This window comes from Ptiloglossa arizonensis, chromosome 9 (genome assembly GCF_051014685.1).
Source record: "Ptiloglossa arizonensis isolate GNS036 chromosome 9, iyPtiAriz1_principal, whole genome shotgun sequence".
In the NCBI taxonomy this organism is placed as follows: Eukaryota; Metazoa; Arthropoda; class Insecta; order Hymenoptera; family Colletidae; genus Ptiloglossa; species Ptiloglossa arizonensis.
Genome location: NC_135056.1, coordinates 16,526,849 through 16,538,524, shown reverse-complemented (window position 1 = coordinate 16,538,524; position 11,676 = coordinate 16,526,849). Strand labels below are relative to the sequence as shown.

General features: G+C 43.7%; 2 protein-coding genes across 2 annotated transcripts in view; one reads left to right on the top strand and one right to left on the bottom strand.

Moving 5' to 3' along the window:
* Positions 1 to 4,352, top strand: part of Fim (plastin-2 fimbrin) — a 56,110-nt gene extending 51,758 nt beyond the window's left edge. The window contains exon 4 of the mRNA XM_076319441.1: positions 453 to 4,352. Within this exon, the coding sequence (XP_076175556.1) occupies positions 453 to 647 (195 nt within the window). The 3' untranslated portion in view covers positions 648 to 4,352. The remainder of the gene's footprint in view (positions 1 to 452) is intronic.
* A 75-nt stretch (positions 4,353 to 4,427) lies between these two features.
* On the bottom strand, positions 4,428 to 6,456 carry LOC143150888 (uncharacterized). The gene is made up of 3 exons (XM_076319442.1): positions 6,310 to 6,456; positions 5,215 to 5,879; positions 4,428 to 4,816 (listed from the first exon to the last, which is right to left on the bottom strand). The coding sequence occupies exons 1-3, from the start codon at positions 6,338 to 6,340 to the stop codon at positions 4,571 to 4,573; spliced, it is 942 nt and encodes a 313-aa protein (XP_076175557.1). The 5' UTR covers positions 6,341 to 6,456; the 3' UTR covers positions 4,428 to 4,570.
* Positions 6,457 to 11,676: the final 5,220 nt, after the last annotated feature.

Genomic DNA, 11,676 nt, shown 5'->3' with positions numbered 1-11,676 from the left:
GTAGCAAAATATTCGAGTAGCAAAATACTCGAGTAGTAAAATACTCGACGACTCGATATTCGAGTAGCAAAATACTCGAGTATCAAAATACTCGACGACTCGATTATTCGAGTAGTAAAACAACCCAGTATTCCACTATTCGAACAATTCGGTACTCGATTGTTCGAGAATTGAAAACGTTCCGAGTAGCAATTACTCGAATAAAGATACCCCGAGTATTTGAGCAACGAGACTTCAATGCTCGACCGTGCGAACGATCATACGCCACTCGAACATCCCAAGCGCATCGATGCAACAGGTAACTCGGCGTACGCATTTCCAAACGCGATTCGCGGTACGAAATCGAAACCCCGTGGCGTCGGTACGGCCTCGAAACCACGACGAAAGTAACGTTCCGCGTAACCGATCGTCGCAACGCCGTGACTAATCGATGTCTGTCGTTACGTTTACAGGAGAACCTGGACAACGCGAAGTACGCGATATCCTTGGCCCGTAAATGCGGCGCGCGCGTTTACGCGCTGCCGGAGGACATCACCGAGGTGAAACCGAAGATGGTGATGACGGTGTTCGCCTGTCTGATGGCGATGGATTACATACCGAACATGGACTCCGTTAAGCAACAGAACAACGTGAACAACGGCCAATAATGACGCGCGAACGTGTTCACAACGCGTCGTCGTCGTCGTCGTCGTCGTCGTCGTCGTCGCTGCGCGCGAGAACAGTCGACCGGGTCGCGGTTGTCGCTGTACACCGTGTCTCTCCTGCGAACGTAATAATTGTATATACCTAGGTTAGGGTAGCTTGTTTTCCAAAATGAAACCAGAGAGAGAGAGAGAGAGAGAGAAAGAAAGAGCGATAGGGAAAGAAAGAAAGAAAGAGCGATAGAGAAAAAAGAAAAACGAAATCGATCATCACGAAACGAATCACGGACGACGATACACCGTGCGTTCAGTGTCCGCGAGCAAAAAGAAAGATCGAGTCCACGGGTGAGGAGGAGTCAGTATTTAGAACACGGACTGGTAATTTTTTTTTGCATCAATCCTTCGAGAAGACCGGAGAACGTCCGATACACTCGTAATTCCTAACCCGAGGGACGATCTTTCTTTTTCTTCGCGAATGGCGATCCAACGATCTAGTTCGAGGCCTAGAGCAATTTTATCGAGACTTGAACGAGTCCTTGCACGGTACGGTCGGTGTTGGACAACGCGTAGATCTTGATAGCGATGTTCGAAGAACGTCCATGTGGCCGTGAGCGACGATCGTGATCGATCGTACGAGGATCGACGACGAGCGTGTCGGGGCGTTTAGGTTTAACGTAGCACTTCTTTTCCACGCGAGGATCTCTCGACGAAGATCGCTTCTTTATCGGTGGTCGGTCGTGTCGAGTCGAGTATCGCGCGATAGAGATAATCCTTCTGCTCCGATGTATCCGCGATCATATCCCTGTCCCGTTCTCCGCGTTCATTGACGCGCGCGATCCCCTATAGATTTGTATAGATCGATTTTCTAACGAACTCGCTCTGTCGATGGTAAAGGGAGACTATAGTCAATGAAGAAGATCGGAGCGACGCGCAATCGTGTATCCAAGTACCGAGAGAGAAAGAGAGAGAGATAGCGAGAGAAAGAGATAGCGAGAGAGTGAGAAAGAGAGAAAGAGATTTGAATTATTATTCAAGCGTGTCTGTTACACACCGTGTACACCGAGACTCGTAAAATTCGACCGATATTCGATCATCGTGGTCGATCGGACGCACGTATCATCAACCTCCTCGAAACGAAAATAATTCGCGTATACCGGATATACGTGGCTTTCAGATTGTTACATTATAAATCATAAATCTATATAAATATATAAATATATATATATATATATATACTTGAAATATATACACGTATTTGATACTACGAGCGTGAGAAACCGTCATACTTTTACAATGACAAAGTCTTCGATCGATTGTTTCGTTCGATCGAGCTCGAACGCAAATGCAAAACGACGGGTCGAACGTTTGAACGAACTCGTTCGAATAACCGAAAATAAAGAAAATTAAAAAAAAAAAAAAAAACAACGAGCCACGTACACTGTTGCGCGTTTCGTGTCAATTTCGCGCGACGTTACTTTATCTAAACGAACACACTTTGCGAATGTTTAATTTTAAATCCCGCTCGAATCGCGGAATTTTATATCGACGTTTCGATGCGTTTTAAAGTATACAATTGTTAGAAAGCAAGAGCGAAATGGTAGGTGTATTTGGATATTACTTTTACAATAAATCTCTAACTATGTGGAACTGTTTTAACCCATTCGTGTCGTGTTTGAACGCCACTCGGGCAACGCGTACGAAAATTTTAAAATATCCTGCTAACTTTATCGCACGCGTGATCTCGAAACTGTGCGCTCATCGCCGATGTAGAGCTAGAAGAACGTTTTTACGCGGTAGAATTACGGTTTTGAGGCCTCTCGAAGCTCAGTTCGAACGATTCGAATGGGTTAAACCGGTACCGGTAATTCGCGAATCGTTTAACCGAGCGATTGTACGTCGATGCAGCGAGCAACGATGCGAAATAAACGCACAAAGATCATTGTAATCGTGCCATTATAAATATCGAACGCAATCGTCAATTGGATGTTTACGCAATATTTAACGATCCATTCGAACGGAACCTAGTACTTACGCGCTTAACGATACCGGGGGCGCGCGAATGCATACGTTGCGGTACAATTTTATTATTATTTTTCTTTTTTTCGTACAATCTGAATGTAAAACAGTATGCTGGTTCCTCTTGGTCGTACGCGTTTCAATTGCGCGAGCCTAGCCGGAGGTGCGAGTGATTTTTAAAGAACGAATTGTTTCTCATGGCCGTACGTTAGCATTACCGAGTGAAGCGACACGTTGTATGCGAGATCGTGTGCAATTTTTCAGAGAATTTTACGCGTTAACGCGTTTCGATAAATATGCACTACAGTAGAGTAGGAAGCGTTAGAGAACATCGTTGAAAACATATTCGAAATTCGTGCAGAGTACGAACCGTGCGCGATACAATTATTCGAGTCGACGAAGAAAGTTCCAGTATTCGGTAGAATCGAGCTACTCAAGTATTCAAGTGTTCGATACGTTTCGAACGATCGAGCTACTCAAGTATTCAAGTGTTCGATACGTTTCGAACGATCGAGCTACTCAAGTATTCAAGTGTTCGATACGTTTCGAACGATCGAACTACTCGATCGCTCGAGTTTTTAATTCGAAATATTCGACTCTCCGAATTATCGACCGTGTCTTCGAATCACGAGTGATCGAACCACTCGAATCAATTCGAGGCGTTACTCGATCGCAGCGATCACTCGACGAGATTCGAAACGTTCGAACGAAAGATCGAATCATTCGCTAAAATCCGTACGATCGAGTTATCGAATCATTCGAATGCATGGTAGACTCGACGCGTCGTTTACGTGTAATTGTAAAACGGTTCTCGAGCGGAACAGAGTTCGGTGCACATTTATCGTGTACAGTCGCGTGTCAATCGAATCGAGACTAAATCGTTGATCAACGAGTCACGAAAACTAAAGGATAGAGGATCGATCGAGGAGAGACATTCACGTGGAACAAGGTCCATCTCTGGTGAAAATTTACTCGGAGCATTCCCAGGAACACGTTAAGAACAAATTTCGCGCGTCTGGCGGAGAAGCGGAACGCGTCGAGGAATTCCTCTCGATCTTTTCGATCCACGTGACGCTGAAAATGTAGCCTCGCGTGATCCATTCCACAGGGCGATAATAACACGATTCGTATATCGAGTTTTGAATTTTTTTCTTTATTCAGTCAGGACGCGAATCGACATTCCGTGCGTCCTGAGTCGGTGGAGGATCGAATCGAAGCGCGTAGACGCCGAAGGTACTCGTCGCGGGACGTCGTGGAATACTCTGGTCCACGATTTGCACGAAATCATCGCGAGTATCGACGCCGCGCGTCGTTTGAATTTTACCGAGGGCCGTTTGCAATCTGCACACCTAGATGTAAGGTTTAGTCACGAGGATAGAGAACTCGCTTGTACTCCGTTAAACGGAATCGCGATGGAAGGAAAGAGAAAAGAAAAGAACAAAAAAAAAAAACGAAAAAAAAAGAAGTGAAGGAAAAAAGAATTTTGCAAAAGAGCGGTGTATTATCGACTGTACGCTGAGAACACGATTCATCAGGAATCGATCACGTCAATCAATTTAAACTTACAATGATCGCTGAACCAGGAACGTGTGCGCGCACGATGTTCAGCGCGCGCAACACGAACGCGTTCGTGGGTCACCGTAGATGTAATTTAATGTAACCGTAATTTAAATAAAAAGAAATTTATCTAACGCGTCCCCCGTTTCAATAATTACAACGTGTCCACCCCCCGAATACGTAAATTTTAATAGAAAATCAACAACGACCGGACACTGGGGATCGGTGGCCCCTCGGTTCTCGTTTTTATTGTCGTGCAAATATTCTACATAGATGGTTTTCTCTATTTTACGTCCATCTATCGTTCCGTGCCGATGGAATCCTCGGTTTCCAGGGTAGATCCATCGCGAACTCCTCTATTCGGCGTGCACCTCCTCGCCGAGATTCATTTTAATCGAATTGGCTTCGATGCTGGTTTTCGTCGGGACGAGAATCTTCGAGACCAGTTCCTGTTTAGCGGGTCGAATGTCCCGCAGCGAGAGACTTATGTACTGGTTGATAACAACGAGATTCTTCATTTTATCCGAACCCATCGTTCCGTGTCTGGACATCGACGAGACGAACTGGAAGTCCGATACGTAGATACGACTGCTCGAACTCTCCTGTAAATAGAACGTAAGGATCGGTCGCGAGTAAAGATCGAACCCCCTTGAAACGACTCTTGCGAAGCATTCGTGGATCGAACGGTACGTGAAAACGTTACAAAGTTCGCAAATGTTCAAAAACGATCGATTACAAAAATTTCTCTCTCGTTCCAGCTCGTGGAACACCATCGAATCCAGAAATAACCGAACCGGATTATCCACGTTCGATACAAGTTGATTGTCGAAACACGGTGGACTCGTGGCCGGTAACCGGGTCCCCGGTGACCCACGCCGACTTTCCACCGTTGATAATACAGGCAGGACCCGGTTATCGGCGCGCGCGACAATCATCGAAACTTTCGTACACGTTTCTTCGTTACTTCGCAAGAATCGGATTTCCATATTGAAGTGCTCACTAAATGCGAATTGAGGTCAGGCTCGACGACGACGTTCTTCCCGTATGTACCGAAGTAGAAGGGTGCGTAATGGCTACAATTGTTCAGATTGATCGTCTTCTGGATAATCAACGACTCGCCGGGTACTTTGTTCAACCGTGGCAACGATTCCAGCTCGTAACGGTACCTCTTCATCTTGTTCTTCGTCTCTTTCGACGGTATGTGATTGATACCAATGTTGACGGCGCAACGTCCGATGGTCGTGTTCTCCGAGGTGTCGAAATTCCCGTCTGGCAATCCGTTGAGATCCGCGCCGATGCTGAAACGCTCCGCGATCAGCTTCAGATCGTTGAGATTCGCGGTGGCGATACGCTCGCTCACGACCAGGTACTCCGCACCGTATTCGTTGAAGTGGATCTCGAACGGACCCTCGTAGCACAAATAGTTCTTCTCGTTTTCGGTCACGTCGACCCTGTTGTCGTTGGTCAGGTCCGTGTTCTGTTGCTTGCAGTTGTCCACGTGACAGTAGAGTCGGTTGGGCGGTTGCGGTCGACAGAACAGGTTCATGACCATGTAGTTGATGCTGTGAACCCCGTCGTGGTGAAGAGGTATCGTCGTCAGATTCGACTCCACGTCGAAGACGAACTCCGGCCCGTAGTGCCACTGAGTCTCGTCGAAGAGAGTGGCTGAAAGAAACGTAGAAATTCGCGACTCTCAGCGAACGTCCAAGCAACGATTGAAACCATCGAAAAGAATCACGTATCGACGAAGATTCAGATCGAACCGAAGCACAAATTGAGAAAATAATCGAAACGATCGAGTGGCTAGACTCCCCGTGCGGTCAATCACGCGTCAGATCGTTAGGAAGAAGAATATTAGGAAACACTGTGTACGGGTACAACGCGACGAACAGTTGGAACGACTTGGAAGTATATTAATTAACTCGTTTAACCGGGTAATTGTACGATTCTTTGGAGCAGCTCGGATCAAACGTAACGAGAATTACCAAGTTATAATTTGTAATTAGTTATGAATTATCGTTCGCATAAGTGGTTCCTGGCCCGATTTAGAGAGATTGACGATAAAGACGGCTAAATGGAAGATTGGCTTACCGACCTGTGAAGAACGGAATTAATAAGGCGATCATGTCGCAGCACTGCTTTCAACTGGTTTAACACTCTTCTTCGCCTCGAATGTTCCTTTATATCGCTGATGTACTTTGACGACCTTGTAATTCAATTATGTCGTCCCACCACCAGCGAAATAATTATCATACGACTTCGCGTATGACTCGCGAACCTCAACCTCCGTGGAACAGAGTGCAGTTCGATGCATCCTGATCTATTTACCGATGAGAGATTACTTTCGCACCTCGTAGCTTCACGCGGTACAATTCCAATTGGTTTCACCGTCTACGATCACTCGTTGAAACGGAACGCAGTATTTCCAAGGGTGGAGTTGCAGCATCCGTTCTGAAACTTATCGATGTCACGGATCTCGCAAACGTCGCGACGCACGTACTGAAGTACCGACCTCGTGAAAAGCCACTGGTTTCGCAGCGTGCTCTATGTTTAACCACGGTGATTCTACGAACCATATTCGACCCAAAGGAAGTCGGTAAAGGTAGTAAATGTAGGAACCTCGTTTCTATATTTCGTCTATGATCTTAACTATATCGAGAGTCCCGAAATATATACTAATAATCGACACCACCCACTGTCACATTCCACAATTAATGTGACAAGTACATCGAAAGTAACTCGAAAGATTCTAGATACGTGAGACAGATACAACTCGGAATATTTTAGCAAGGTACCACAGCAGGTATATTGAACTAGATATATTTTTAAGGTTTCAAATACCTTAATTCTATACTACAATTCCTCAAGACACATCTTTTAGATCTCTTTCCGATACCGTATATTCAAACGGAAGATGAATCGATTAACACTTCGAAGTTTAATACATTATCCATTGTTCTATAATTTAGAAACGCACGAAAGGTTCATGAGACTTGAAACGAATTTATTGAAGTATAACAAAGTTACATATTCGTTTAAAAAACCCAATGTTACGAATAGTTTTACGAGATTTGTGTCGTACACAAATTCTCGGACTAGGATTTTTTTTTAAGTCTTAAGAAATTATTCTACCATGGATCAATGATCACACAGATTGGTCTGCTGTGCAAGATAAATTTTTCAAGTGTCATGTATTCCTAGACACCTACTTAGCAATACGTATCTTATAGATATAGGATAGATAAAGGAAATGGGAGCGAAACAGGAAAAGAAAGTTACTCGTGTTAATCGAAATATGTTTATCGAAACGTATCAGAGTTACATTCCTATAACAGTACTTCCTACGCGTTACAAAAGTTGTCCGAGTTTCAATATTCTATTAATTCGTACCGACTGACAAACTATTAGAAATACGCAGCCGATCAGCTCGCTATTACTCGCAACGACACACGATCGTTCGTCGGGAGTAATACCGATTACCAGGTCTCACCACGCGGAGGTTGCTGCGAGCGGAGACCCGGAGAGAGATAGATGGAATCGTAGTTCCATCGATCTCCCTCGACGAGCGATACAAACGAAGTTACTAAACCGAGAAGATGGAAGGAATCAAAGTTCCTTCGATCTCCTCGTTTAGTTCTGCCAAGGAATTACGTAGTCGAGCGAAACGAGGCAAAATTGGGAAGGACGCGACGCGAACCGTGTAGTTGGTCCTACTAGGTCGGTCCCGTTTCCCCTCGGTGGGTCCGATTCCCGAGAAAACGAGCGACGCCATCCACTCCGTAGAGGAGTGCCCCGTTTCTCCCAACTCCGGTGCCAGCCGCTAAGCGTGGACCTGACTCACGAGAGATTCACCAGGAGAGGGTCTTATTCCGGAGGCTTCCACAGGGACCGGCAAAAATGCCTGCTCCTGCGTTCGCAACGTGTCCTCTCTGGAAGCGGACGCACCGGAAGGGACGGCGATCGACCGTTCGGACCAACTACACGGCCGGTCACTTGCTCATTCAAGAAGCAGCGGTGACCGGGACGAGGAACGAGGAAGCGAGCAAAATAAGCTAGAGATTGGATAATTGCTCGGCAGATCCCAGATATTTGTACACGGTGTCCTTAAAACTAACTTATTCTAAGCTCAACTAAAGATCCCACGGTGGTTGCGACGAAAGAGTCCTCATCGTTCTTCGTTCTTCGCTCTTCGTTCTTCGTTCTTCGTTCTTCGCTCTTCGTACTTCGTTCTTCGTTCTTCGTTTTTCGTTCTACGATGTGCCTACCTATGAAAAACCTACAGTCAAGGCACGATAGAAAATAGAAACAAAGAAAATAAACGAAGCAGTGACAAAAAAATAAACATGGAAACACAAGTACAAATTATAATCGGAGAACGAATAAAATAAATTAAAGAAAGAAAAAAATGAAAAAAAGAAAATAGGATTATGAGAGCAGCGGTCAGTACCGGTTACCAAGAGGGCAACCGTTGTCCATGGCCGTCCTCGGAGGGTCCAGGTACCTAAAACGAAGAGCTCCTTCCACCTCGAAGGCTCCCCGTGGAATGAAATTTCCTCAACTGGGGGGCTCCTTGTATACCCTCCGCAAGGTTACTTACCCCTACTTCGATTGTCATTGTTCGATCTAACCGAATATTTGAACAAATTGTTGGCTTTTTAGCCATTATTTGTACTAGAACATTGTTAATAATTGTTTAAACTATGGTACCACGACGGTTGTTAATAATTATGATAAATAAACATCGAGATATTATAAAATCTGCGAAGGTGAACGGTTTCGGTGAATGTTTGTTCATTTCCGCGATTGTTACCAACATTTACGCATGTTCTCAGTATTAATCGAACAATGTGCATCTTATTTATGCATTACAAATGATTAAGTAACTTATAGAAATTGATTTTGATCGAGATTCGAAGTAAAAACGTGTTTCGTAAAGTTTCAAAGCATGGAAAGTAACGATTGTTCATTAGATACATTAATTTAAAATTTGTTTAATTCTTATAATTAACACAATACGCGTATAAATTGTATTTTTTACTGAAAAGCGCCGAAATTGAATCAATCGCTTTTCTAGATAGAAAAATCATCGCGATGAACACTTGTGAATCGATAATCGATATGTGTAGCCTTGACAATGTCGGTTGGACCTCAATGAAAAGTTTCATCGCAAAATACTTCTTCGAAATGATATTTTAACTTATTATTTATACTTGGACATTGTTAATAATTGTTTAACCTATGGTCCTACGACGATTAATATTAATTATGATAAATAAACATCAAGATATGCGAAATTTGCAAAAGCGAACGATTTCGGTGAATGTTCGTTCCTAAATGCAATTGTTATTAACATTTACGCATATTCCAAATATTAATTCTTAAGATACACATCTTATTTATTCATTTATGCAGATTAATATTCGGAATATGTGTAACTGTTAATAACAATCGCGTTTAGGAACGAACATTCACTAAAATCGTTCGCCTTCGCTGATTTCGCAATATCTTGATGTTTATTTATCATACTTATTAACAACCGTCGTAGGCTCGTAGTTTAAACAATTATTAACAATGTCCAAGTATAAATAATGACTTAAAATATCATTTCGTTGAAGTATTTTTCGTTCGCGATGGAATTTTTCATTCAGGTCCAACCGACATTGTCAAGGCTACACGTATCGATTATCGATCATCGCGATGATTTTTCTATTTAGAAAAGTGATTAAATGAATTTCGACACATTTAACCAAAGAATACAACTTCTACGTGTATTGTACAAATTATAAGAATTAAACAAATGTTAAATTAATGTATCTAGTAGACAATTACTAGTTTCCATGCTTTAAACCTTTAAGAAACATGTCTTTACTTCGAATCTCGATCAAAATCAATTTCTATAAGTAAATAAATCATTTATAATGTATAAATAAGATGCACATTTCGATCAATATTGAGAACATGCGTAAATGTTGGTAACAATCGCGGAAATGAACAAACATTCACCGAAACCGTTCGCCATCGCAAATTTCGCAATATCTTGATGTTTGTTTATCATAATTATTAAGAACCGTCGTAGGACCATTGTTTGAACAATTATTAACAATGTTCTAGTACAAATAATGGCTAAAAAGCCAACAATTTGTTCAAATATTCGGTTAGATCGAACAAAGACAATCGAAGTAGGGGTAAGTAACCTTGCGGAGGGTATACAAGGAGCCCCCCAGTTGAGGAAATTTCATTCCACGGGGAGCCTTCGAGGTGGACGGAGCTCTTCAATTTAGGTACCTGGACCCTCCGAGGACGGCCATGGACAACGGTTGCCCTCTCGGTAACCGGTACTGACCGCTGCTCTCATAATCCTATTTTCTTTTTTTTCAGTTTTTTCTTTGTTTAATTTATTTTATTCGTTCTCCGATTATAATTTGTACTTGTGTTTCCATGTCTATTTTTTTTGTCACTGCTTCGTTTATTTTCTTTGTTTCTATTTTCTATCGTGCCTTGACTTTAGGTTTTTCTTAGGTAGGCACACCGTAGAACGAAGAACGAAGAACGAAGAACGAAGAACGAAGAACGAAGAACGAAGAGGACTCTTTCGTCGCAACCATCGTGGGATCTTTAGTTGAGCTTAGAATAAGTTAGTTCTAAGGACAACGTGTACAAATATCTGGGATCTGCCGAGCAATTGTCCAATCTCTAGCTTAATTTTGCTCGCTTCCTCGTTCCTCGTCCCGGTCACCGCTGCTTCTTGAATGAGCAAGTGACCGGTCGTGTAGTTGGTCCGAACGGTCGATCGCCATCCCTTCCGGTGCGTCCGCTTCCAGAGAGGACACGTTGCGAACACAGGAGCAGGCATTTTTGCCGGTCCCTGTGGAAGCCTCCGGAATAAGACCCTCTCCTGGTGAATCTCTCGTGAGTCAGGTCCACGCTTAGCGGCTGGCACCGGAGTTGGGAGAAACGGGGCACTCCTCTACGGAGTGGATGGCGTCGCTCGTTTTCTATGGAATCGGACCCACCGAGGGGAAACGGGACCGACCTAGTAGGACCAACTACACGGTTCGCGTCGCGTCCTTCCCAATTTTGCCTCGTTTCGCTCGACCACGTAATTCCTTGGCAGAACTAAACGAGGAGATCGAAGGAACTTTGATTCCTTCCATCTTCTCGGTTTAGTAACTTCGTTTGTATCGCTCGTCGAGGGAGATCGATGGAACTACGATTCCATCTATCTCTCTCCGGGTCTCCGCTCGCAGCAACCTCCGCGTGGTGAGACCTGGTAATCGGTATTACTCCCGACGAACGATCGTGTGTCGTTGCGAGTAATAGCGAGCTAATCGGCTGCGTATTTCTAATAGTTTGTCAGTCGGTACGAATTAATAGAATATTGAAACTCGGACAACTTTTGTAACAGTAGGAAGTACTGTTATAGGAATGTAACTCTGATACGTTTCGATAAACATATTTCGAC

Coding starts and splice junctions, on each gene's coding strand:
- LOC143150888 (XM_076319442.1), bottom strand. CDS start 6,340: ATGATCGCCTTATTAATTCCGTTCTTCACAG. Junction 5,880..6,309: donor ATTAATTCCGTTCTTCACAG/GTCGGTAAGCCA, acceptor CGTTTCTTTCAG/CCACTCTCTTCGACGAGACT. Junction 4,817..5,214: donor CTGACCTCAATTCGCATTTA/GTGAGCACTTCA, acceptor TTCTATTTACAG/GAGAGTTCGAGCAGTCGTAT.